This window comes from Nothoprocta perdicaria, unplaced genomic scaffold (assembly GCF_003342845.1).
Source record: "Nothoprocta perdicaria isolate Ctin4 unplaced genomic scaffold, notPer1 scaffold_69, whole genome shotgun sequence".
Taxonomy (NCBI): Eukaryota; Metazoa; Chordata; class Aves; order Tinamiformes; family Tinamidae; genus Nothoprocta; species Nothoprocta perdicaria.
This window is the reverse complement of record NW_020455965.1, coordinates 303556-330036: the sequence shown is the minus strand read 5'-3', so window position 1 is coordinate 330036 and position 26481 is coordinate 303556. Positions and strand designations below refer to the sequence as shown.

General features: G+C 35.8%; 1 protein-coding gene across 2 annotated transcripts in view; it reads left to right on the top strand.

Annotated features, from left to right (window-relative positions):
• PPP2R5C (protein phosphatase 2 regulatory subunit B'gamma) overlaps window positions 1-25041 on the top strand; it is a 65916-nt gene extending 40875 nt beyond the window's left edge. The window contains exons 2-14 of one of the 2 annotated variants that reach the window (XM_026050405.1): window positions 467-666; window positions 6046-6156; window positions 6835-6927; window positions 7030-7160; window positions 10026-10085; window positions 12077-12185; window positions 13250-13303; window positions 14491-14661; window positions 15297-15424; window positions 16957-17058; window positions 18071-18143; window positions 20394-20510; window positions 22416-25041. In XM_026050405.1, the coding sequence (XP_025906190.1) occupies window positions 467-666; window positions 6046-6156; window positions 6835-6927; window positions 7030-7160; window positions 10026-10085; window positions 12077-12185; window positions 13250-13303; window positions 14491-14661; window positions 15297-15424; window positions 16957-17058; window positions 18071-18143; window positions 20394-20510; window positions 22416-22547 (1481 nt within the window). In that variant the 3' untranslated portion in view covers window positions 22548-25041. Of the gene's footprint in view, window positions 1-466; window positions 667-6045; window positions 6157-6834; window positions 6928-7029; window positions 7161-10025; window positions 10086-12076; window positions 12186-13249; window positions 13304-14490; window positions 14662-15296; window positions 15425-16956; window positions 17059-18070; window positions 18570-20393; window positions 20511-22415 lie in introns of those variants that run through there. The other variant, XM_026050404.1, reaches the window with a different exon arrangement.
• The last annotated feature ends 1440 nt before the right edge of the window (window positions 25042-26481 follow it).

Below are 26481 nucleotides of genomic sequence, written 5' to 3'. Positions count from 1 at the left end.
AAATAGAGGGGATGGGGAGGGATTTGTGAAGTGGTAGCTCCTGAAGAAAAGTGGGGTTGCTTAAACCTACTGTAAAAACTGAAGATCTGCCCATTTATCTCTGCTTGTTGTGAAGAGTCTTTCTGCTGACATAGTATGCAAAATGAGCTTATTTGGGAATTCTTTGATAGACCATTATTCAAGCATATGTGGGGGTTTGCCTCTTTTTCCTTTCCATGCAGTAACTATTTTTAGGAAAGACAAGTACACATCTCTGTTGGGGTGCTGCTGATCCACTCTGTAATATGCAACATGTTTAAGGAGGGCCCAGAACCTGGACCACTGGGTTCCCAAAAGTTGTCTGAAGACTCAGAACGTTTCTGTGTAGTTCTAAATGCTATTTCTTCCATGTCTGTGGGAGTAAAATTGGGGGCAAGAGTAAAGTCCGGTACAATATCATTTACAACCAATTATTTTCACTTTTCAGATGTTCCTCCTGCTGATCAAGAAAAGCTTTTTATCCAGAAGTTGCGACAATGTTGTGTTCTTTTTGACTTTGTTTCTGATCCACTAAGTGACCTAAAGTGGAAGGAAGTAAAACGAGCAGCTTTAAGTGAAATGGTAGAATATATCACACACAATCGTAATGTGATTACAGAACCTATTTACCCAGAAGTAGTACATATGGTAAGTGATTTAAAAATTGGAACATTTTGACTTTTTTAATTCAGAATTGCTTTTTTAACTGTGTTCATTTATCTTAAGTTTTAGTCCCTTTTTAAGAATTTCAGTATACTTGGAAAAAAAAAAAACCACTTTTTAATCCTGTTGCTGGTGTCAATTCCTTTTCTTTGCAAGATATAAATTGTTAGGCCTGTATGTAGAAGAATTATAACTTAGGAAATGACAAAATGAAATCTTGTAAACACTTTCTTTTCATGAATCATTTTTGTAACAGGCATATGTAAAATTGGGAGAAGAGTTGCATAGGCAGAATTGTTAAGAGAGTGGTTGGATTGCAAACTAGAGAAATTGAAAAGCACTTTAGGAAGATTAAAATTAAAATCACATTACAAGCTCGACAATTAAACTTATCACATCCAGTACCCATGAGTGATTGATTTAACTCTGTGTTTAGAGCTGGGATATAGTTTTAGACTTTATATAATACAGGATGAAGAGTGAAGATTCTGCTGGAACCATCTATGTAAACTGTTTAGACCCATGTCATTTCTCCCAGCTCGCTCTGCAAATTTTGGCCACCTTTGGCCACAGAGCATTTCTTCTGTGTTTGAAGTTTTAACCCCAATAAGACCATAACTTGTTCATTATGTGCCTGTGTTCTCTTGCATCAAAAAGCTATGGCCACATTTGCCCTGGAGAATATATACTTCCTAGGCTTTCAGATACAACTAGTGATAATGTAGTCTGAACTTCTGTCACTTTAATACATCTGAGTGCAGAATTTGGCTGTCATCTTAATCACTGTTTTCTTAGTGTGAGCACACAACATCTTGACAATTTGTCTTTCAGTTTGACAATTGTCTTTCAGGGAATTTAAAATATTTTTATTGCGCAAGATTATAAATGGCCTGGGATTCCCTGGCACAAGACTGTGCAACACTGTTATAGACACTGTTGGTGAAGGCACCACTTGTAGTTTGATGTTAGTTTAACAGCATCTTTCTAGGCTGCTTTTATGGAACACTTCTTTCAGTCACCCTTTCTGAAACAACTGTCTTCCTTTTGAAGGAGCATTACAAGCCATTTCTTCAGGCCTACACATTCAGAATGAGATGCACTTCTGCTAAGTTCTGTGGAGAATGAGGTGGCAGATTTGAGTTGCTTATTTGTGGATTTTCAGGAAAAACGAACATAATTTCTCTTTCTGTGTGTGTGCATGTATGTACTTTAAAGCTATCAAGAGATGTTGAGCAGCAGTGCTGCTGCTCCTGTTACTCTGTATTAATAGAGTAACTTTTCCAGTAGAAGTGCAAGTGCATGCATCAGGAAGTGCTCAGGCTACGCAGGCTTTGTGCTGCTTTGGGAAGCTGGGAACATGCTTCCCGAAAGCCTTCAGAAACTTGACCAAGGGTCTGGGTTCTTTGCAGAACAGTTGCAGTGACTGACTGACTTTTGAGGGCATTCTCAGTTCTAACTACAGCGGAGTCCTGGCAGCCATTTATAATTTGCCTAATGTTTTTTTATCGGTTTTGGGTATAGGTATTTAATTTTTACATTCTTAAAAAGAGTTTACAAAGTCATATGTGGATTTGGAACTGTAAGAATTGGATCTCTGTATATATTACTGATTCCCAGTACAGATTAGGGGTGGACCTGCTGGAGAGCAGAGAGGGACCTGGGTGTCATGGTAGACGACAAGTTGACCATGAGGCAGCAGTGTGCCCTGGTGGCCAAGAAGGCCAACGGGATCCTGGGGTGCATTAAGAAGAGCGTCTCCAGCAGACTAAGGGAAGTGATCATCCCCCTCTACTCAGCCCTGGTGAGGCCACATCTGGAGTACTGCGTCCAGTTCTGGGCTCCCCAGTACAAGAGGGATGTGGAGCTGCTGGAGAGAGTCCAGCGCAGGGCTACCAGGATGATCAGAGGCCTGGAACATCTGCCCTAGGAGCAAAGGCTGAGAGAGCTGGGTCTGTTCAGCCTGGAGAAGAGGAGGCTGAGGGGGGACCTGATCAGCGTGTATAAATACCTCAAGGGAGGCAGTGAGGAGGAGGGGGCCGGCCTCTTTTCAGTGGTGGACAGTGATAGGACTGGAGGAAACGGCTTCAAACTGAAGCATCGGAAGTTCCACAGGAACTTAAGGAAGCATTTCTTCACTGTGAGGGTGACAAAGCACTGGAACAGGCTGCCCAGAGAGGTTGTGGAGTCTCCTTCTTTGGAGATCTTTAAAACCCGCTTGGATGCAGCCCTGTGCCACGTGCTCTAGGTGACCCTGCGTGAGCAGGGGGGTTGGACTCGGTGACCTCTGGGATCCCTTCCAACCTTGGGCATTCTATGATTCTATGATTAATAGTCACTGTGGAACAGTAATGAATCTAGTTCAGCATCTTAGTCTTGTTAGTGGTTACTGTAGAGGTTGCTGTAAAATATGAAACCTGTGTTTGTTGTTATTGATATTGCTGCTCTTTTGCAACCTCAGAGAAAGAGGGGAATTGGCAGAAGTTTTGAATTTATTATGCCATTCTGTTCCCAGAATGTACACATTACACCATTCTGTTCACAACCTTCATACTTTGGAAGTTCCTTACCTACATAATGTCTATCTATTGTTCAAATTCACTAATATATTCTTCAGGCTGCATACCAGACACAGAACTTCACTAGAATCTATTTACTCTCTGAATCTTTATTATAATTCTAGTGGTGGTATCCTGCCCATTTATCCCCCTGGAATAAAGAAAGACAAGAGAGGTTGCTTAATATTTTTCCATTCCCCTTTTGAAACTGAAGATGTCTTAGTCTTAGATTCTTAGAGAATTAGAACTTACTTCTAATGATTGCTTTGATATGCTTATCCTCATCTGTATCAAACCTGCATCTCCATTTGCGGAAGAACATTGTGAAGCAACGAGGAACCTCAGGGTCACTTTGCCTTCTTGGAAATGTGATGCTCTAATTCTTGTGATTTTAGCTGGTGCCGTTTGATACTCCCACCATCTGTTCTGCCCAGCTGCCAGATGTGGGATGTCAGAATTGCACATATGTATGAATTGGCACAGCTAAGGAGCCTGGATAATGTACAGCTTGATTTGATACTATATCAAAGATGAGAGAGCAGAGTGTGAAGAGGGATGCACCATTCTGTTGCTCATCCTGGTGTCCACTGAAACGGGCCAGAACGGACTCCTCTGCTGAACAGTAGCATCTTCTAGAGCTTTAGTGTTATTTTCAAGTAATCAGCAAAAATGTTATTACATTGCTTTTAAAAGACACAAGTAAAAGACCCTTGTGAGGAGAGTGACGATACACGCATGTGTGACTGTTTGTAGTATGACTTGGAAGCGATCAACACTGGCATTATGGCATAAAAAGCAGATATTAAGTGTGATGCTAGAATAGGCCTTGCTGATTTGAATAGCTGTATTAAAAGTAGCCAGACTTCAAACTCAAATTTATGGGGCTTAATTTAGAGGAAAAAAAAAGTGTTATGCACTTACTCAAACTCTAGGAACATCTCAGCTTGTGAAGGAAGTAGAAGGTTCTTTTGCATCCTGGAATCAGTCGTTTAGCTCAGTGCCAGCTCCTCAGAGGGGTGTGTGTGTGTGCACATGCATGTGCGCTTTCTCATCATGTGTGGTTTTCTCCTTCTTTCCTTTCCCCTAACTAGTCCTGGAAATATCCAGGATTGGCGTGTTTGCTGAGCCACAGATTGTTCTTGAAAAGGCTTTGTAAAGTGTTTCTGTGGCTCCTGGAGTTGCGGGCTTTGCAGAGGACTTCTTTCCTGGGAAGTTAGTCTCTCCTTTAGTAGCTTTTGCATGGCCAGGCTTGTATGTTTTCCAGTTGCCCCTAAATACTTTGATAAAGCCACCTCCAATACAGCCACTTACCCATTTCATCAGTTAACGATTTGTAGGACACTTCTCTGCAGTACCTATAGTCCATATTTAAAAGAGAGTATATGGATGTGTAGGACACTTCTCCAGTATCTACAGTTCGTATTCAGAAGGGAGTGTATGGATGTCTTGTGCTGAAGTTTCATGAGGAACTGCCAAGTGATGGATCACCTCAATATGTGATCTTGTGTTCCCCTCCATTCAGCAGAGCCACAATGTTCTCCTGTGAGCAGGTGTTGCTTAAACTCACTCACAAAAATCTTAGTGCCTCAAACAGTCTGTATGTTTGCAAGCGTGTCTTACTGCACTGTTGCAAATGAGAATAAACTTGAAGAGAATTCCTTTATGTATCCCAATATACTGAACTACTGTTGAAGGTTAAGATAGTACCCTGCTCTGTGTTACTCTGACTATCTTGGCATCAACATGTTCAACTTGCTGAGAGACTGAGGCATTAATAGTTGTCTCCCTCCCCTGTCTGAACTAGCTGTTTCTCAGGTTTACAGATGGAACTGAGGAATTAGTCTCATTTGGTATGGTTGATACAGCTGCCTTGTGTAGACAGATAAAGCTGTTTTTCAAGGCATTTTGGCATGCATGCTCAGAAACCAGGTATGTGAGAACAACCATGGCAGCTAGCTGTACTTCCCTGGTTTTACACATTCAAGAAAAAGAGCTTTGGTCTTTACCAAAGACTCTGAAAAGTTTTTCAAATTGACACAGCATGAATGTGTGTCTGGACAGGCGCTTGACAGCACAGATATCACATATCTATATTATATAAATATCTTGAAAAGCAAATCAGCCCTGTAGTCTGCTCTCCTTCTATGAGGATACTAAAGGTTATTGAAAAATTTGAGAGTGGAGATGAAAGATTAGAGATCAGCATGTGCATTTCTCTCCCCCAGGCCTCCTACCTTCATGGTGTTAGGTGGCTGGGCAAGGTTTAAGGGAATGCCTTAGAAGTAGCACTAAGAGGAGGAGGGAGGAATTTGATTTGTGAAGTGTTTCTGCATGTATGTGCCCACAGTGTGAAATGAGACACTGGCCATATTTTACTTGAGAAGAACAGTTGTAGCTAATATTTATTTTTGCATGTCTGGTTCTGGCTTCTGCTTCTGAAGATAACTGCAATACCTTATAAAATGTGTATGTATAAATACTTTTTTTATATATTTACCTGAGTTTTTAAAGTGCATAGGTGTGTATGTGTGTATGTATAAAAATAAAACTAGAGGAAGATTTTTTAAAAAGATATGTCTTGTCAGTAGGTTTGTGTTTTAGAATGTACTGCATGGTAAAGTGTTCTCTAAAAATCTTCAGAGAAAAGTAAATATAGGATATTTTTGTTAAATTGCCTGGAGTATGTAGCCTGTATTTTTGCATATATTTGAAATAACTCACGTAAAGAATTCTCACAGAAACATCTTAAAGTCATTTTTCTTGAATGGTTAATTTGTTTCCAAGTTCTTAAGGTCACATGTGATTTCAGTTTGCAGTTAATATGTTTCGAACATTACCCCCATCTTCCAATCCTACGGGAGCAGAATTTGATCCAGAGGAAGATGAACCAACTTTAGAAGCCGCGTGGCCTCATCTACAGGTATTTAATGAAGACTAAGAAGTCATTGACTAAAAGAGCTTTGCCAGTGAACTCATTGTGTATTGCCTGAAAATAGCTCAGGGCATGTGTTTAACAATTGCCTTTAGTTTGCCAGATCAGTTATGTTTATCTGTAATAGTTGAAGTGTTTTGTGAGCTTACACTCATAATCTTTTCTAAAAATCTACTGTATTATACTAGAGATCAAAGACTTGCCTGTTTCTTTCTGCACAAATAATGTAAGTGCTGTGGCTCTAAATGAGCTTCAGTTTGTCACTATTAATGCTTTGAATTTCTGGCACAGCTTTGGTTTTCACAAGTACTGAGATAAGCAGAGGAGAACAGACTTTCCAAAATACATATTTCTGAGCATGGTAAAGATTAGGTTTCTGACTACCTTGAGTAAAATCTAGGAAAGTATTTCTGTAGAATTTCCTTAAATTGCATTGAAACTGAAGTTCTTGTCACACATGCTATGTGGGAGGGTATAGGAGAAAGTATAAAACCCTACTATATGGGGAGGGCAGGAACAAGGCTGTTAGTTTAGCTCAGCTTTTTAACAAAACAGTGGTGTATAAATAAAAACATAGTGCCCTTTTTAGCAACTAAAAGTAAGTCTGGTAATGTGCTGTTTATAAAATTGTTCCTATTTTTAAAAACTTATTTTTTTTTCTTTCAGCTTGTTTATGAGTTTTTCTTAAGATTTTTAGAATCTCCAGATTTCCAACCTAATATAGCTAAGAAATATATTGATCAGAAGTTTGTATTACAGGTAAGGTAGAATAAGAAATTTTAACTTCAAACTCTAAATCCAAATTATTTACAATGTATAAGATTCAAGTAAAGTACATCTTATCTTTTTGCCTCGTTGCAGCTTTTAGAGCTCTTTGACAGTGAAGATCCTCGTGAAAGAGATTTTCTTAAAACTACTCTGCACAGAATATATGGGAAATTCTTAGGCCTGAGAGCTTACATCCGGAAACAAATTAATAATATATTTTATAGGTATGTCAATATCCTCACGTTATAGTGCCTATAATCAAGTATATGGTTAAGTAGACTACAGTGCACTGTTAGCAAATGTTTTTGTTTCTAATTCCTAGCATGTTTAAACCCATTAGAGTTACATCTAACAATGATTAGTTACCAGTCGGAGATTTAAGTTAGGGAAGTCTTGCATGCAGCATTTGGCAACTGTGATGCTTGTTTGCTGGTGATTCAGTGGTATCTTTATATAGTCTTTCTATTGGTGGGTAGTAGTGTTTCTATTACAGTAGTGCTTACAGTAATGCTTTAATAAGAAATAGTTCTTCATAATGCACATGTTGCTACTCAGATGGAATGATTGAGAAAGCTGTGATTTCCTTTAAAGAACACATTTTCTGCACTATCTTTCTCACTAAGATATAACATTTGTGGCCAGTGAAAACATTTCACTTTTTTTTACTCTCTTTTTAATACCATAAAATACCCTGCAGTATTACCTCAAAATCAAAAATTTCTAAGGTGGAAAATTAACCTGCTGTGTTACCAAAGCTGTGTTGAAGTTTGTTTCCCCTGCCATGGTATTGGGTGTGACTACAAAACTATGGCACCGTTTCAAATTCCCTGACCTATATTTTAGTAAACCCCACTTTAATTGAGAGAATTCCTAAAACTGCAATGTTCAAGAAAGACTTTAAGGAGTTTGGGGCGGCAGGTGCTCTGTTAGGATTGCCTAGCTGATTGTGCTTGTGCTTTGAAAGCTAAGAGAATATATTGGCATTCTGAAGTCATCATCTGAATGCCCTTTTGTTTAGGGTTGGATACATACTACTGAACTTGACAAGAGTTCAAGGATACAGCAAATTTTTGTGCAACTAAAACATTGAGCTTAACTTTCTTAAATAGAGAGTTTGGAAATCTCTTTACAGTTTTAAGGAGAGAAAGTAAAAGCTAGGCAAGCACATACTGTAGTGTTGAGAATGTCAGGATTCTCGATCCTTTCCATACATCTTGTCTATACATCTAGTTGACAGATGAAAGAAACAGTTTGACATTTAACATAAATCTGCCAAGTAGATAACCAAATGTAAAGGTGCCATCTGCAAGTAATTTCTGAGTTCCTGGGTTTCACAGTGAGCAGCAAGTATCTTGCCATGTACCAAAACACATTTTGGTTTGTTTCTCCATTTTTAAGTGCACATTGTGACACTTCATGTTAACGAGGAGGTAGAAGAAGACTTTTTTAGCCCCTTAATACTCTTTTTTCACCCACAAAAGTTAGTATGCTGTATAGCAGTCTAATACACTTTCCATCATGCTTCCCTCTTGCATAGTCTACCACTGTCATTTTCTTCCCAAAACTGAATGTAGGATGCTACACCCGTAAGAAAGTGCCAGTGAATATGAGGCAGCTCTTTGCTGTTTTATGAATGGCACCCAGCAGTGCCAGCTGCAGAGGGAGAGTGTGGTCTCTGTAGATGGCAGCAAATAAACCTTTAGAGGATATTCCAGGGAGCTGCTTTAAAAGAGTGAGTAAGCCCTCACTGTCCTGCAGACAACAGCTCTTGACAGCACGTGTGGAAAGCCACGATCTGCTGGAGAAAATGTGCAGTTATATCATTCAGATGAAGGATTTAAACTTCTTCTGAGTGTGCATAGTTTTTATTAAATTCTGTAATACAAAATTGCATAAAATCAGAGCTAGATTGTACAATGACATGTTAATTTATTTGTTATTTTTTGTACTGTTTGCATCTTCTTTTGCTGTAAGAGCTGTGCAATGTTTAGGACATTCTTTTTTTTCTTCTCTCCTTATCTGAATGCAAATTAGTGTTTCGGAATGTGAAGACCAGGAAAACTGTTTCAGCCTTTTTCACCTTCTGTCTTGAATTAGTGAAGAGTGTGTTAAGATTTTCATATCCATGTATTCACTTTCATCTCGAATCATTGTGCTGAATTATAGGGTGCTTTTCAAGGAGAAAAACTACTTTATGAAATACTTTGCAGTAAACGTACTTATTAGTGTGTCTGTCTGACAAGCTTACAAATAGAAAATTATCTAAAAAGTACAATTTTTAATAATAATTTACAAAACATGACATAGTCCATGGAAGTCTCTCAACGTTGCTTTCAGGCAATTGAGAAGAAAGGAAGAAGAAGGGAGTTTGCAGAGAAAATTATACCTCTATCAAGAGAAAATTCAGGAAAAAATGGCATTTACAGAGCCTTTTGTATGCATGAAGTCTGTAATGCCAGAGAGCTTCTTAGATCCAAAAGCAGGGACAGTTTGAATACCTTATGCTCATGTGCTGCACAGGAGGTTGAGTCATGGCAGATGCTCTGTGTTATCTTAATATTTAAAGTGTCTTTTGTTGTGTTCAGTTTTGCATTGCTGAAGAGTCACAGAATACGAATGCATTTGCTGTTATTAAATGTGGGAGAAGAGGGCAAGTATGAAGGTCAAAAGCAGCTTGATGTGCTCGTGCTTTGTGTTCCCGTATCCAGGATGTGCTTCAGGAAAGCAAAACTTGCCTCACTGCCCTTAACCTGGGGATGTTGCAATTCATAATCTAAAGCATAAGAGTATTCCAAATAGCTTATTATTGCCATCACTAGAACATCCTGAGTACAGCAAGGAAGTCATCCTTAAAACACAACTATCCGCAAACTAAATATATTTCTAAATTGAGGTTTTTAGAAAAGTTTCTCAGACTATGGAAACATTTTTGTGAACTCGGCTAAGGATTTCTTTTCCACTGTGTGTTTTTATTTTTCTTTTATTAAGTGTCTAAACCCTGGTAGGTTAAGGCTATATGTAGTGCTAAATGGTGGTAGATTTCTCTCTTAATTTGAGTTTAACTGAGTAAAGCTTGTTTATTTGTATAGGTTTATTTATGAAACAGAACATCACAATGGCATAGCAGAATTACTGGAAATACTTGGGAGGTAAGTTGTGTATAATTAAATTCAACTTGGATTTCAGAAAGAAGATTTTAAGACATAAAGTTGACAATTATGAGATGAAATTAGTAAAAGCTTCCTATAATTTGGCAAAGCTCTAAGAGAACTTTTTTTTAAATATTGCAAAATTACAAGAAAACTTCATAGCAATGTTGTGAGATATGACAATATTGAACTATTTTCCAGGATATACTTCTTGTGATTCAGATCAGTTGTAAAAAAATAGTCTTTATTTACCAAGTAATTAATATAATTTTATTTTTAAATTACACTACCATCACTGAATGTAGGGTAGGCAAACACAAGAAATAAGTTGCTAAATTTTCAGAAACCTTTCCTCGGTCTGCTGTCAGAGCCCTTAATGCAGCCTGGGTTGTTTTTGATATTTGAAAAATGTTTTAAAATTTCTACTGCCTGTGTGTCTGCCCAGAATAGTTACTTCTGTTTCACTGAAATGTTCTATGATTAACAAAAGTTACAAATCTATCATGTTTCACTGTTCTATAATGAAGTGATCACTGATCCGATTGCAGTGCAGACTGCAAAATGGAAATCTCAAAACATGGAGCTAACTGATCCAAACTGTTGAGCTACCAGCTTACTCACTTTAGAGCTAGTCAGCCTGGAGTTAAGAGTTTTACAAACTTAAAAGTTAAGTACTGGTTAGCTTTTTGTCCTCAGATTTCTGAATGATGATTTCTAGCAAAAATTTTCTGAAAATTTATGGTTATGTTTTCAGCTGAGTTCCACACAGCACATTGACAGAGAGCTTCATATGCAGCTCAGGATAACTGTTTTTAAATGGACTCCTGGATTTTGACTCATCTTCTTGATATTTGCTGCATCTGTAGTTTATACTTAGGGTGAAATTATTTTTTAAAAAATAAGAGGCTGGAAACAGCTTTTTTGTTTGTTTTCTTCTTCTGTTTTACTTAGTAGTTTGTTGGCTTATTTTGCTGCCTGTTATCTGGTACTGTCAGCTCAAAGTTAGGTTTTCCCACAAGATCGTCTTTCAGCTCTCCAAAAATTTGTCCTTGGGATATATATGTTGGTTTAAGAGAAGACGTAATGAGCACTGCATGGGAGTGAGAAGAGGCAAGAAACAACTGAAAGGAAGTGAATAGGAATGTGTAGAATTTGATATCTGAAACAGAAGACTGAAAAGGAGGAATTAAATTGCAAATCAAATTTCAAATGTGTTGCTTTGAATTCTTTAAAGATTTTTTTTTGTTTTGTTTTTAAATGCAGGTTTGTATCTCTTTGCCTGCACATCTTCTGTACTTGTTAGTTGGAGAGAAAAGTTAGAATTAGCAACATAATACTTAAAATATTCAGCAGACAATAGGATTCTGGATGTATCAGCTGAATTTAGTGTCAGAGTGAATAAGCACAAAATCAAATTCCAGTGCTATGTAGATGAAGATTCTGCTGACCTAGTTTTGAGTAACGTCAGCACTCACCTGGAACTGGGGAATCACGTGCGAGAGCTGCTGTTTGGTTGCATTCAACGTCTTGTAGAACTAATAATGTTTTAGCAGCTCATGTTTTCATTTGTTGGCTGTCCTGGAATGATCTGTTCAACATGGAGTCTCTCCTTCATTCCTCAATTAGGTGAAGAAGCAGAGAGGAATGTGTATTGAGAGCTTGGTTCATAGTGAATAAAAAAGTTAAAATCTGAAATAGAACCTAATCATAGAAGTTACTTGGAGAATTTGGAACCTGTGAAAGACTTGGGTGAGGGATGAGCAGATGTGAACTTGAGTATTCTGCTAATTTTTTAAAGAATGAGGTTAAAGAAAAAAGTTAATGTCTCTAGTTTCCAATGAATGTTTAATTTACATAAATAAAATTTTTTTAAAATGAATCATATTTTCCAGGAGGTCTCAAAAACTGATGAAGGAATTTGGCATGTCATGTACAGTAGTAGATATTTTGAATAATTATTATTTTTTTAAAAAAATTTCTTTTCCTGTCAGCATAATTAATGGATTTGCCTTACCATTAAAAGAAGAGCACAAAATATTCCTGTTGAAGGTTTTGTTACCGTTGCACAAAGTGAAATCGCTCAGTGTCTACCATCCACAGGTAAGTGTTTGTTTGGCATTGGTTTTAGAATAATGTAAAAGTAAACTCATCTACAAAAGTCAGAGGGGAGTGTCTGGTCATTCTGACTTGGAATCTCCTCCAGGCTCTCTGTCAGTTCCTGGGGCTAGTGCAGTTTGGTTACTCATGGTTGTTTCTTAGCAATTCAGTCTGTTCTTCGCTGTGACATGCCCTGCTGAATGAAATGAGAAGGCCCTGTAATTCACTCCTAAGCGGCTTTGATTCCAGAAGAAATATCTGACCTTTGCGAAGAAACAGATGACTTAAATGATTTGACAGGATCTAGCATGAATAAAATGTCAAACTGTTTTCAGTGACAGTGGTGGCATGGGCATACATGTTATATGCAGCTGCTGGGACCCTAAAGAAGCATTAAATACCAATATTAAAGCACCTTACTTTTACTGTTGCTGCCTTATATTCTGCCTTAAGTAGAGTAAAACACACAAAAATCATACTTCAGCAGTGGCAGATTTAGGACTGGACTGCTAAATCTAGATATACATGGAGAAGGTTAATCTTCTATTCAGTTTAATTGACTTTAGAATAGCTGAGAACATGAGTTCTAGTCATCTTTGTACAATCCTCAAATTACCTAGAGAGGTTCTTGGCAGCTCTCATCCAAAACAGGAAAGGACTTAGGCTCATCAGCTGAACTTCGATACATGGGGAGACGTTAAAATGAGTGATTAAACAGTTCATAAAATGTGAATATAGGATAAAAGTGATAGTTAACTGTTTATGTGTAGATTTAAAATGTCATTCTGAAAACAGAAGTTGGTAACACATGATTTCAGTCTAGGCTTGCATCTACTTGAAAAACGATATGTATAGTTAGCACTTCACTTTGTAACTTAGGTATATGTCTATATACAAACATATATACATATATATCGAGAGAGAGCAACGCATGTGCACAGATCCTAGGAATTACAGTTGTTCAATATTTTTATGAGCAGCCTAGCTGATGAAGTCAGCTGAAGTGTGGTTTCATGGTGAATGTTAATACAGCCTTTTATTTATATATTTTTATTTTTAAACTTTAGCTGGCGTACTGTGTAGTTCAATTCTTAGAAAAGGACAGCACACTTACGGAACCGGTAAGTTTATCCTGCTATTTTTATATGTTTTGGAATGTTAATATCCCTTTTATCTGTAGTCTGTTTAAGGAGCTTTTGGAGACACAAGGCAATCATAGAAGATACAGAGATTTGAGAGAATTTGTTGAAATTAGTGATTTAAAAAATCAATGTAAGATGAAAAGAACTAATGGAAGGAAAATTTTAGGAGATATTTGAAGTATTACATTTTCTTTACACCCCTAGAAAATAAGTCAAAATGTAAAATAGAAAAGAGGAAAAAATTTTTCCTGTTGAGACACAGGTATGTGTAATCATTAACACACAAATTGATAAGCAACTGAAAGTTGCAATCACAAGTATTTAATTTAGTATATCAGAATACCCTTAGCTTGAAAGTGCTCATTGAAATAGGAATGCAAATGAGTCTCCAAAAGCTGCAGGCTTTGAATTATTTAGCCACAAAAGATAAGAACTTGTACATTCAGGCATATTAATTTCTTACCAAAAGCACTTTTTTGTCTTTATGAAATATTTAACAGTATGGAAAGGAACCATTATCAAATAGTTATTTAGCATGTTCTAGCTGTCTTTTAAAGGCAGGTGTCTTGCTATTTACTATTGCACTTCTTGCTATTTGCTATTGGATATTGTTTATCACTGAAGTTTTATAGATGGATAACAGTTTTTATAGTAACAAACTTGATCTTACACTTTGATCGGTTTGAGAACTGGCATATTTGAGAAAAGCACCATCCTACCATAACAGATTACTGTGGATCTTTTCCTAACAATATTACTGTAGAAGCTACTTTTCTTAAGCTTTAGAATGCACCTTCAAGAGTTTGAAAGCTGGTGTTACTTTAAGGGCTGCTTATAGCATAGTAAAAAAATCGTAATTTGAGTTGCTGATCATGCTAAGTTAGATTTCTGGGTTACTTTCTCTATTCTTTTGTTTAAAAAATAAACAAGTTTAGATGCATAACCTTTTCTGAGGTTATGTTTATAACCCTCTGAACATTTTTATTTCTATTCTGCATCTATTTCTGATTCAGAAACGTATCTGTCTTATGGGTCAAGAAATTTGAATTTCGTGTTCTGTGGGATTTTTTTTAAGTCAAACTTTTAAATTTAACTTAATGATAAGGCAAACACAAATTACTTTTATTTATTTTTATTTTTCATTTTTTGCTACTTTGTTTCTATAGGTTGTAATGGCATTGCTAAAATACTGGCCAAAGACTCACAGTCCAAAAGAAGTCATGTTTTTAAATGAACTAGAAGAAATTTTAGATGTTATTGAACCATCTGAATTTGTAAAAGTTATGGAACCTCTCTTCAGACAGCTAGCCAAATGTGTATCCAGTCCACACTTTCAGGTCTGTACTTAATGAATGGAAAATAATATCTGAATTTTTATATGACAAAGTAGTTACTGGAAATACCTTGCATTGTTATTGAGATGACCTACATTCATTGTAATGAATTTTGCCTGTTGCGAAAAACATGTCTTGAAGTCTCAGTGTCCTTTAGGATCCAAATGTCACCTTTGTGCTTTCCTTTCAGGAATACGCTATGTAACTTTGTATTGGGTAGTTCAGTGCAGTTTCTAACATTAAGCTTAAAATCTCACTGTTTTTGGATATATCTCTTCAATAAAGTTCTCCCTAGTCTGCCAAAGTAGGGGGGGGGGAACCTATAACTGAAAGTTATGTCTGCTTATAATAGAAAATTCTACAAATCTACTTTCTTCAAATGCAAATCATTTCTTCGGCAACTTGAATTTCAGAGCTTATTAGCTGTTGTTTGATAAAGGAAAAGGGAATCACCCCCTCTTTTTTCCCCCCAAACACTAAGCCCCCTCAGAAATTTCTGATTTGCCCGGAAAAAAGTCTTAAGCAGCAGTTTTTCTTATTTCTTCTATATTTTTTTTCTATTATGTTTCAATTATTTATTATTTAAGAGATTATTTGAAAAAGTTGTGTTTATTTTCCTTTTCCCTATGTTGTTTTAGGTCGCAGAGCGAGCATTATACTACTGGAATAATGAATATATTATGAGTTTAATTAGTGATAACGCAGCAAAGATTTTACCCATCATGTTTCCATCCTTGTACCGGAATTCAAAGACACATTGGAACAAGTAAGAAACACTTGTGCAAATAAAAATTCTGCTCCTTCCTTCTATTCTGCACGCTTTTAGCTTTAAATGACAGCATGGTGAGCTCTTTATTCCAGGACAGTAAATTTGTTGAACGAGAGAGACATGAGTGTTGCAAAATGTTCAGAAAATACGAAAGAATTGAATAGATATTTTTCCTTTTAAACTACAAATGGTGTTTTAGTACATGTAACTGAAATATTTTTATTTTTATTAATATGGAGCAAATTGGACATTAATTTATCTATATTTCACATTCTTTTAGAAACTTATTTTGACTTCTGATTTCTACACTTCTTGCTGTGATTTGCCTTTGTCCACCCTAGTCGAACATATTATCGTTCAGGGCACTTTATACTTTCCTTTTTCCCTTTTGGTTTACTGTATTCTCTCCTTTCTCGTTTTCCACCTTCTTTCCTCACAACCCTCTAGTTCTTGGGCATGCAGAGAGGGCTGGTCAGCTCCTTTCTGCAGCAGTTGCATTGTAAAGCACCTCTTTGTTTGAGCCACTGTGTCACTGCTGGGATGGTTCAAGCCCCACAGTCTAGTGCCAGCTGTGAATTTGAGGGCTGGCCATGATTTGGCCAAGAATATATGATGAATCTTCTGCAAAACATAGCAAGACAATGAAAGTGCATTAGTGTTAAAAGCGATTGACTGTCACTGGATGCAAGCAGAACAAATAATGTGTTTAGTTTTTTTTAAAATGTGGATTCAGTGATGCGGTTGTACATAACAAGCACAGATTGCTTTGGATTGTTTTTCTGGCTTCCAGGCCTCTCCATTCATTCTGCCCTGAGCATGAATGATGTCATGGTACCCAGTACAGCCGCCCTCCTGTTTGTAATTTGCATGTGTGATTCAAAGTAATCATTTAACTGATGGCTTTGTAGATCTGATGATCAGTAACTTGCAAGAGATTACAGGCTAGAATTTTAAATTGCTCTAGAAAAATAAATTTTACAAAGCAGGTGATTTCTTCCACTTATTTTTCTATTTAAATATAATTATTTTTCTAAATAGTTGCAGTAGAGTTGTACTGAAGGGAGTGTTGTTGCTCCATGACTTTTCTTCAAAGTAATGATGTATCTTCTAGGCCCCTTTTAATCATGGTGACTTTTTTTTTCTGATTTGTAAGTTGGCAATAAGTTTCTTACATCTATATCTTAATGCAATCTTCTGTTTCCTCTAATAACACTAGTTTGATTAGTGTCAACTTTTAAATTTCAAAACTTGCCCTATATTGGTACATACAGTTTTTTAAAAAAATTCAAACATCGGAAGTGTGATAATTGGATCTGTAGAGCGACTAAAGTACATTCCAAGTTAGTGATTTTAACAATGCTATTAGCCCTTTTTCAGTAAACTGAAAATTCCAGTGTCTAGTTTTGTTTCCACATATTCTGAAATGATGTAATTTTCCAGTTATGTAGGCTATTGACTACTGTTGACCAGAAAAAATAGATTTCAAAGTTTAAAGTACTCTGAGTTTCAACCAGAAGTTTTACTTATAGGACAATACATGGCTTGATATACAATGCTCTGAAACTCTTCATGGAGATGAACCAAAAACTGTTCGATGACTGCACACAGCAATTTAAAGCAGAAAAACTGAAGTAAGTTTTCATGTCAGCATGTCTGTCTGTTCTTGAATAATGTGTTGAGAGTGTTTTAGCTCTGAAGAAGCTATCTTTTTCCTGAGAATTTAGGCCTTTTTGATATGGCACAACAGTCTCAAAAATCACTTACTGACGCTTAGTCTCATGTGAACTCTAAAGTTTGCTTAAGAGTCAATTGCTTGAGATTGTCTCCGAACTAGTACCGTTGAAGATAGCCATCATATTTAATTTTTGGAGATACACAGTACTAATCTTGGAGCCCAGTGCAAACAATTTGTCAAATAGAAGGTATATTTTGAGTTTAGCATGCTCTTAAGTTCTTCCCAAAACATTTATCCAGTGTTTGAGCATTGTGTTGTATGTGTGCACATGCGCATTTTTTTCTAAAAATTGCCACTGAAAAAATTGCCATGTTGGCCATACAGGATATTGGTGCATTATTCATTAGAATAATCCTGACGAATTCAGTACATTTTTGCAACCTCTCTGTCGAGAAAAGTTTTTAATATTTCATTTCTGCAATAACGTTCAGTTCAAAAACATATTTGAGTATTCTACTTAAAACTATTACCTGAAGCCATTGGACTGGCATTGACAGCATCTGCCCACATGGTACAGTCACATATTACTTTCATACATTTCAATATGAAATACTGAAAATTAGAGTATAAAGCTAAACCCAGACACACAACAGATGAAGACTGCTTTATGTTTGTACAGTTATAAAATATTAACTGATTCTATCTACTTTATATGTTGTCTTTGTGAGAAAATACAATTTTTTTCCCTTTCAATATTGTTTTGATATCCTGTGGTATTGATAAGATGAAAAGTGTCCTGACAGTGGTTAATGATACTCTGGGCAGTTGGCTAAAACAGATGATGTTACCTTAATATTTTATTCTGCTCAATCTTGTAGTGAATTTTGTCACAGTTATGAAAGTGAACAGTTGTGATACAAGATTCACCAAGCTTCTACTGCCATTTTTGCTTTTAAACTATTTTTCAGAGAGAAGCTAAAACTGAAGGAACGAGAAGAAGCATGGGTTAAAATAGAAAATCTAGCCAAATCAAATCCCCAGGTATTTAGAAAAGATTAACATGTTCATGCTTAAGTACTTTAGTTTTGTTAAATATCGGTGGGGGAAACATTCCTTGTCTGATCCTGGAAATAAAGCAGTTTCACTAATTGTATATGAAAGTCCTGCAATAAAAATGCATTTAAAATTTGTAACCTTTCTCTTGTGCAAGTAATTATTTAAAGAAAAAAGTTTATGCAAAGTATGATGTGAGGTACTTTTTCCTTTTTTTATAATAGGCGATATACCATATTGTGATTTGAAAAGTTATTGTTCAAAATTATGGAAAATATAGAGATGCCATAAGTGGTTTCTCTTGAAAAGCTGTTTTACAAACAATATATTACAAAAGAGATCTTTCTGCAAACTGTGAGTTATGACTGGTCAGTTTTCCTCTGTGTCAAATGGATTAAAATAATATTGCACTTTCTTGTCTGCTGCATTTGTTCTCTTACTTGAAATGGCCTGGTTTTGTGGTGATCCTCCACAGCAGGTTCTCACTAATAATAAAACACCCTATCAGGCAGGCAGAGTCACCTGATACAATTACAATTTTGATAAGCAAAAGTTTCCTTTAACTATTCAGGATACTTTGTGTTATGGGAGATAAGGGATGGCTTGGGATTGGGTTGTGTTCGTGGTGGTGAGTGTTTTATTTATTTTGCTGCTTATTATGTTGGGAGGAATACTCCTAATTTTTTCTCCTTCCCCAGAAGGGTTATCCTCCTGGATGATGTTATTTGCTGTTATTGGCAAAAAATACAAATGTCTTAATTACTTAAAATAACTGTACTCTAATGATAGTGGGTCACTTTCTGTTTTAAAATGGCACTGATGCAGCCATCCCTTTTCTAACACGGAGACATTTCATAAATTTTTTTCTTCCTCTTGTGGTATTTCTCAGGGAACAATTACTAAATTACTCAAAATTGGACAATAGATCAGCTGAATTCAGTTAAAAAGAACCATGTGTTTGAAAGCAGCGATTGACTTTCAGTCACAAAACATTCTCTAATCAGATATGTGATAGGACAGCTTGTCCGAAGAGTGCCTGATATAAATGGTAATTGGGTATCAGGAATAATTGTGTGACCAGCTAAATAAACAAATGGACTTGTAGTCATAAACTTGCAGTTCTACAGTGTAAAAGCAATTTTTTCTTATTATGTGAGCTATCTGCAGCTGGTTAGCACAACTGTAAACAGTATGTCCTGCATAGTATGCTTGAAAGACAGTTGTTAATTGCAAGCCATTAAAATAAATTAAAGAGTAATTTGAACACCATGTGTTTTACTGAATGAAGAATTGACATAAGGATATATGTACGTACACAGACACACACTTCTAAGACTCTGTATATGGATTTTAAGATTTTTCACCAGCCTTTCTTGATCTTTATCTAATTTTTTTTTTTTTTGGACAATTCATGTTGATCAGAACTATTCCTGACTGCATGAGACACAAATAGTCCTTGAGATTTATTTTAGATCATGATATTTATCTCTGTTAAATATTTGCTCCAAATTCTCTTTTTTATATTTTGCCTTCTTTGCATCAAGTTATTGGCATACTCAGATTCTGCAATATATATGAGGAAAAATGGCTGAGACAATATATGTGTGTTCATAAATCAGCTTTGTTGATTGATTCACAGAGCACATAAACCTTTTCTGAATTTAAACAATTTAAAACATTGAAATTGCTGTACGCTTCTTTAGCTACTATACAAGTGTGTTTTTCCATGATTTTTTAAACCCAAAAGAGTTGGGTTGCTCTTCTGATTTCTCAGAAAGGAATAGTTTAATATTTTGCTATGAAATTATTTTAAACCTATAATGTCTAATTTCGCCTTTTGTGCCAGCAAACAAAATCATTACATGTCCATATTGCTACATTGTTCGTAGATCATTAGACAATGTGTTAGTAAGGTTAGAATTAAAAGTTTGGCAAAGCTGAAATTGAATACCGGTAAAATCCAAATATTATAAAATTGAACTTCAGATGACCAAATCTTTTTTTAATTGTAGTTATATATTTCTAAAGAACATTTCTGCCAAAAATAAACTTTAGTGTTTCTTTTCCCCCCATTTCTCATTTCCATGTTATAACTAATTTATTACTGGATACCTGAAAGCATAAGATATTGAAGTTAATCTCCAGTAACTAGTTACGGCATTCAAATGCTCTAAATCACTCTTAGTATTTATGTATTGCTACAAAGAATGATTGTTTTAACACTTTGCATTTTATTAGTACCCAACGTATAGTGACGCGAGTTTGCTGAACAGTCCTGTTGCAATGGAAACAGATGGGCCTTTAATTGAAGATTTGCAGACACTGAAAAAGACGGTGAAAGAAGAGGCTTGTCAGGTAAAACCATATGAAAATAGCAAACTACTTGTTGCAAACTGAATTGGCAAATCTTTAAATATGGTAAAGTAACTCCAAATAATGAATTACTTTAAATGACTGTTAGTTGTATCCTACACTAATAAAATTGATTAGAGCTGCTACTTTAAAATGATCGTGTAGTATGAGGGAATACAGTGATACCTTTTTAATGTCTGATTTATGCTGTGTGGGTCATCTTTGAGATTTCCACTGTAGAAACGTTCATTTCCATCTAAAAGTAGCTGTTCATGTTGACAAAAACAGTGCTTGTGTTCTAAGGATAATTGGAAAAAATGGCTAAAATCTGCCATATCGTGCTCTGTTCTCTCTCCTTTTTTATGTTGTCTGTAGTTCTGTAGTTCAGAGCCCTTTTAGTGAGTAAAGCCAGTACGTTTTGAAAAGCTGTGTGATGTGTCCACCATAATATTAAAGTAGTCTTGTCCGGAAATGGGCAGTCCCATTCCTCAGTTCACCATCTGTCATGTTCTATTATCTACTACAAGGCAAAAAGTCTCAAGGTCATTCTAGTCTTTTTGTCTTTAGCTAATGCTTAGCAATTGTCAGGTGTTTTTTATTTCACTTTAGTTAAGTGGAACCAGAGTCCTGGCAAACAAAATAGAGGTTGGGAGAATGGTTTAAACTAGGAGCTGATGGAAAATGGAGAGGTGCCAAGGAGCACTGCAGTATAACTAAAATGTCTGGTAGGAGTATGAGTAATGTGAATGTTTCTATATCCAGCAAATTTAAAACCAGAGAAGTGATATGGAGCTCAAAAACTAGTTGAGATCAGAAATTAATTCAGTTAAGTTATCAAATGAGGCTTTTAGTAAGAGTAAACATATTAACTTCATATTAACTTCTTAAAATCCCTGTGTGATGGTGCCGCAAGATTATTTTATAGTTTGTACTGCTGTGGGTCCACTAGGTTGGGTCCACTAGGTTGCAGTAAAAAAAAAAAAAAAAAAAAAAAAAACTGGAACGCTTCCAAGCCTTGTTCTGTGGTGGCTGTTTTTAAACACTTACCTTTGGAGAGGATTGCAGAGCCCTGTGCACTCACTTAATGGCTAATTTATATGCTTATCAAGGGCAATACATGAAGAGCAGCGTTCCCATCATATCCAGAAGTACAGGCTACCAGTAAGAAGTATGAAGCGTGCTAAAGTTTCTGAAACTCTACCATTCTTCACATCTTAAACACCTAAGGCTTTTGTGGACCTGGGAGGCTTCTTCTCCACAGTGTTCAGAGCTCAGCACTCATTTTAGTGGAGAGCAGCCCACAGGAGCATTCTCAAAAGCAGTGAGCACTGCTTGCTATTATAGTTGTCTTGATGATAGTGTCCACCTTCTAGCTCATGTTGTTCCCTAATATATAAGTCTTTATTCAAGAGGTATGAGACCTTGTTTCACTAACTGTACTGGCCTGAGGGAATTAAAACTCATACGTCCTACCTCAAAGTAGAATGCTCTATCCATAGTTCCAGAGTGAATGCAAAGTACAGCTGTACACTAGCAGTTAGCGCTGTCAGTTAAGAAGGATCAATCAAGTTTCCATTTCTTGTCCCTGCAAGCAGCAGAAAGGAAAAAAAAAAAAAAATGGAGCAAGGCAATAGATCATAGTTTGAGCTGCAGAAAGATTATAACCTGGTAATAAGTTAAATATTTTAAACTTGTTGGTTTTAATTTTTCTTTTACCCTTAGCAAAAGCAAGTAGTTTGAAGACTTGAAACTGAATAGTAGGTGGGATAAAGAAAATAAAGTGTGAATTTCCTACAGTGTTATGTGAATTCTTTTCCTTTAAATGAATGTACTGTTGTGGAAGAAATATGCTAAGTAGTTGTTTAGTACTTAAGATTTTTGACCAACTCTGTTTCCTTTTGATTCCAGGCGCAGAAAGATCAGAAAAAAGATCGTCCTCTTGTGCGACGCAAGTCAGAACTGCCTCAGGATATCTATACCATGAAAGCCTTGGAATCCCATTGCAGAGCTGATGAATTAATATCACATGATGGGCATTAGACTATTACAGTGAAATATTATTTTGGAGGAAAAGTTTTTTTTTTCTTTTTTTTTTTCTGGACTCAGTTCTACAATAGAACTTAACTTTCTTGTGCCATACCAATCAGTTACACACAAAGTCAAAGCTTTCTTCAACCCAGTTCTGTAGGCAATAAAATAGAGTATGCAGCTCAAGATTAGCAGTTCAAACAATGGTAAATTACCCAATTCCGTACACAGAATATTGGGTTGACTATAATCAAATGAACACATTTTCTTGGAGGTGTTATCATAGTACCAACTAGTGATAACATACATAGTTTTTATAGTCATATTTGAGAAGAGCATTCTATAAACTATTTCCATCTAAATAAAACCTTTGAATCAACAGTAGTTGGTACTAATAAGTGTGTGTTTTCAAAAGTGAAAATATTTCAGATTTAACTATAAACTTTTTCTAGGATTTCTCAATTTTACAGTTGTTTCTGCATTATTGCTGTCTTATACCAGCAGTTTTGAAAATACACAATTATTCTTTCTTATTGCAAAATATGGCTTACAGACTGGTAACTTACATGACAATCCTCGATCATGATTCCTTTCCAAGAGTTCTGTAAATTTATTTCTTCTCTACTTTGGATGAAGGTATGATATACAACATGTCATAATACTTTATGTATATTTAAAGCCATATTTTCCAGTCTCGAGTGTATAATACGGCACCAGTATTCCAGATACGAACTGGTAGAAGAATATTTCCTAAAATGAAAACCTGTTTGCCATGGCTGGGAATAGTCTGACTATGAAATTTCAGTTTGAGTATTTTCAAGTTAATAAATTTTTCTTTCACTGTTTTTTCCCTTATCTGAGCTTTTAATACTCAGCGTTTTTTTCTTGGGCTCTAGGAGTTCAGTATTCTATGGCAGATATTTTGTGTCATTTAAGTTGCATCATTTCTTTTTCTGAAAGATGAACATGGCCTTTCAGGAAACACAATACCATAAACTTACATAATAAAATCAATAAAAGAACAGACCTTTGAATTCCATTCTCCCTCTTTTTAAATGAGTCTAAGAGCTGAGGAGATAGTGACCATAATTTTACCGTGAAAATATTTTTTGTTGTTGTTGTAAAGAGCACATGTGCTGCAAATACACCTCACAAGTGAATTGAAAATGCATCTGAGTTGCTGATGATCTTCAAATGCTGCTATATATTCCACAAGATTACTTGCATGTAATGAGCTTTTTGTTGTAGATGGAAAAGCACGGGAGGAAAAACTTTTTAAAATATTGTGCTTTGTCTTCAATATTTGATTTCTCTCAGGGTGGCCAGTATTTTGACTTACTTATCCTGCTTACAAGCTGTTTGAACTGTGTTCTGCTCTTCTAAATGGGTGATTAGTTTCTTTTGTCTCTGGCAGTAACATTGATATAACTTAATGTTTAATGTCTTGATGCATAAAGAGATAAAAAAGTGGCTTCTTTAAAAATAGTTTTGTTTTATTTTTTAAGGAAGTATGTCTCCTGCATCCATAAAAATATTGCGCAGAGCAGCCATTCATAGTAACCTTGTGCAGATGTAGTGCCTGCTGTTTGTTGGTTGCATTTAACATATAGTTTCCAATACTTGTTACATTGTCTATTGGAAGAAAGTAGTGGGTGGTAAATATTGGCTTTCAACATCTAAATTTAAAACCAACCCAGGCTTCAAGTGGAATGTCCACTGTGTCTGAAAACATTTCCTGTTAAACTTGAAAAAGAATATGCTTTACCATTATGATGAACTATATTAAAACAGTTTAAAGATGCCTTCTCCTTTTGAGGGAAAAAGGGTGCTTTTTTAATTGTATAAAGCAATGTCTATGTATTTTGATATACCATTGTTTGAACTTCCATCTTTAGCTGATAGATTATCAGATACCTTTGATTTTGGGTGTTCAGTATGTTTGTGCAAGAGGTTGCTGGAAGGAATTATTCTTACTTTACCAAGGAGAAAACCTGTATATCAATGTTTGATTGACTGTGATGCTCAACGTGTAAGAACATCTTCCACTGTCTGAATTTTGTTTCTGCTCTTTATTGAAGATGAACACTCACCAAAAAGGGAAATATTATGATGTATTAGAGGCTTAAAGCTCTCTCTAAATTTGTGTTTGAGGTTTTGGACCACAGAAATTTGCTTAGGCAATATTCCAGAACTTATCACCAGTAATGGTTTAGAATGTTTATTACCACCATCTATATACTTCTTACAGCCGTGTACTAAGCCATTCTAAAACTAAGGCATCCAAAATGGAAAGAAAAATTTGAGCAGAATTTTGGTGACTGTTGTTCTTCATAAAGTTCTGTTTCACACCTTTCCCTTGTTTTCCAAAATTACACCTGTACATCAGGAATGTCAAAAGTAATATTACAAGTGTCTTTTTAGTGTGGCTTTAGTATGGCTTCATTTTAATATTGTACATACATTGTACCTTGTTTTATGGTAATAAGTAATAAAAATGTAGACTTCATATTTTGTACAGAATCGTCCTATGTACAGAATAAAAAGTTCCTAGAAACAGCAAAAATAGGTAAGTGGCACAATTATTTTTCTTTAGATTATATCTGTAACTTTATGCTTTAGTGGAATGTTAAGTTCAAATGTACCTACATATTTTTTAACATTTTGTAATTCGATTTTTTGTTCTGACATTGTTTCTGAAGAACTTCATACACCTGCCATTTAATATGCTTTTATCTAATTTTAAAATTAAAAAAAAAAATGGTGTATTATATGGACAAATAAAGAACGTGAATTTTACTCGCTTATCATGAAACTAAATTTAGTAGAGGACTTGGATGCATGTTTATATTATTACAGAATTAATTACATAAAAGAATAATTCATAAATTTCACAAGAGCAAAAATACAAAAGCAAAGTAGTAGTAAGGGAATTTGGAGATGAGGTTACTCATAAGAAAAGTCAGTCTTTTAGAGGAAGTATCAGTATTAAAGGCAGTTTGATCATATCTTCAATCGAGGTACAAATGTGAAGACATACCTTTCATACTTTCCCCTGTAACACTTTTCTATTGACAGATTCCCAGCAAAGCAACCATGAAAGTAAGGATTTGAGTGTAGTAGCTGAGACCTTGTCAGATAGCAAGGATATGAGAGAGAAGGAACTTAAATCCACAGTAGGAAGCTCCTTCCTTCAAAATCTACCTTCCCTCCAGAATCAGTTGAAGTCTCTATAAACAAAAGAGCTAAGGTAATGGCTTAATGACTAGAAAATTGACTTTCAGAAGTGATGTTCTGAGTTTTGTACTGATCCCAACTTTGAGGGACGGGGGAAGGTGGGTAAAGAAGGGTGACCTTGGCCTGCCTGTCTTTCTGACAACTTGGACTCAAGATAAATTGTAAGACTAAATCCAAAATAGTTCTAATAACCTTCTAACTTTGGAGACACCTAATTCAATGGCCACTGCTCTGTGAAGCCTCAGGTTATAAAAAAAAAAAAAAAAAAAAAAAAAAAAAAAAGTTGTTTTCTGTATGAGCCCAGAAGTTAACTCATGAGATGCACTCCCAAGTTTAATTGTGAACCAAAAACTAGATTTTGAAACAACTGCAGATTCAGTTGTCCTCCCTACATAAGCAGGGCCAGAGTACTTCTCAAAATACAATAATAGGTGTTATTTTAAAATAGTGACAATAACGTCTTTATATACACATGCATGTGTATACACACACATATATGCACATACATGTATAAATACCCTTTTGAGTTGCGAGTGGTTTCAGCAGGTAGGAGCACCAAACTCAAATCCTTTCTTTCTGCAGGAATTTAGGGCTCAGAGACTTTTAAAAAACACCTTATTTGGCATTGGTAGCTTGAAATGATTACTTAGGAGTGTAAGGGGAAGGTGGAAGCACAGCACTCAACCACTGGACTTGTGGTTGTTTTTGTCCA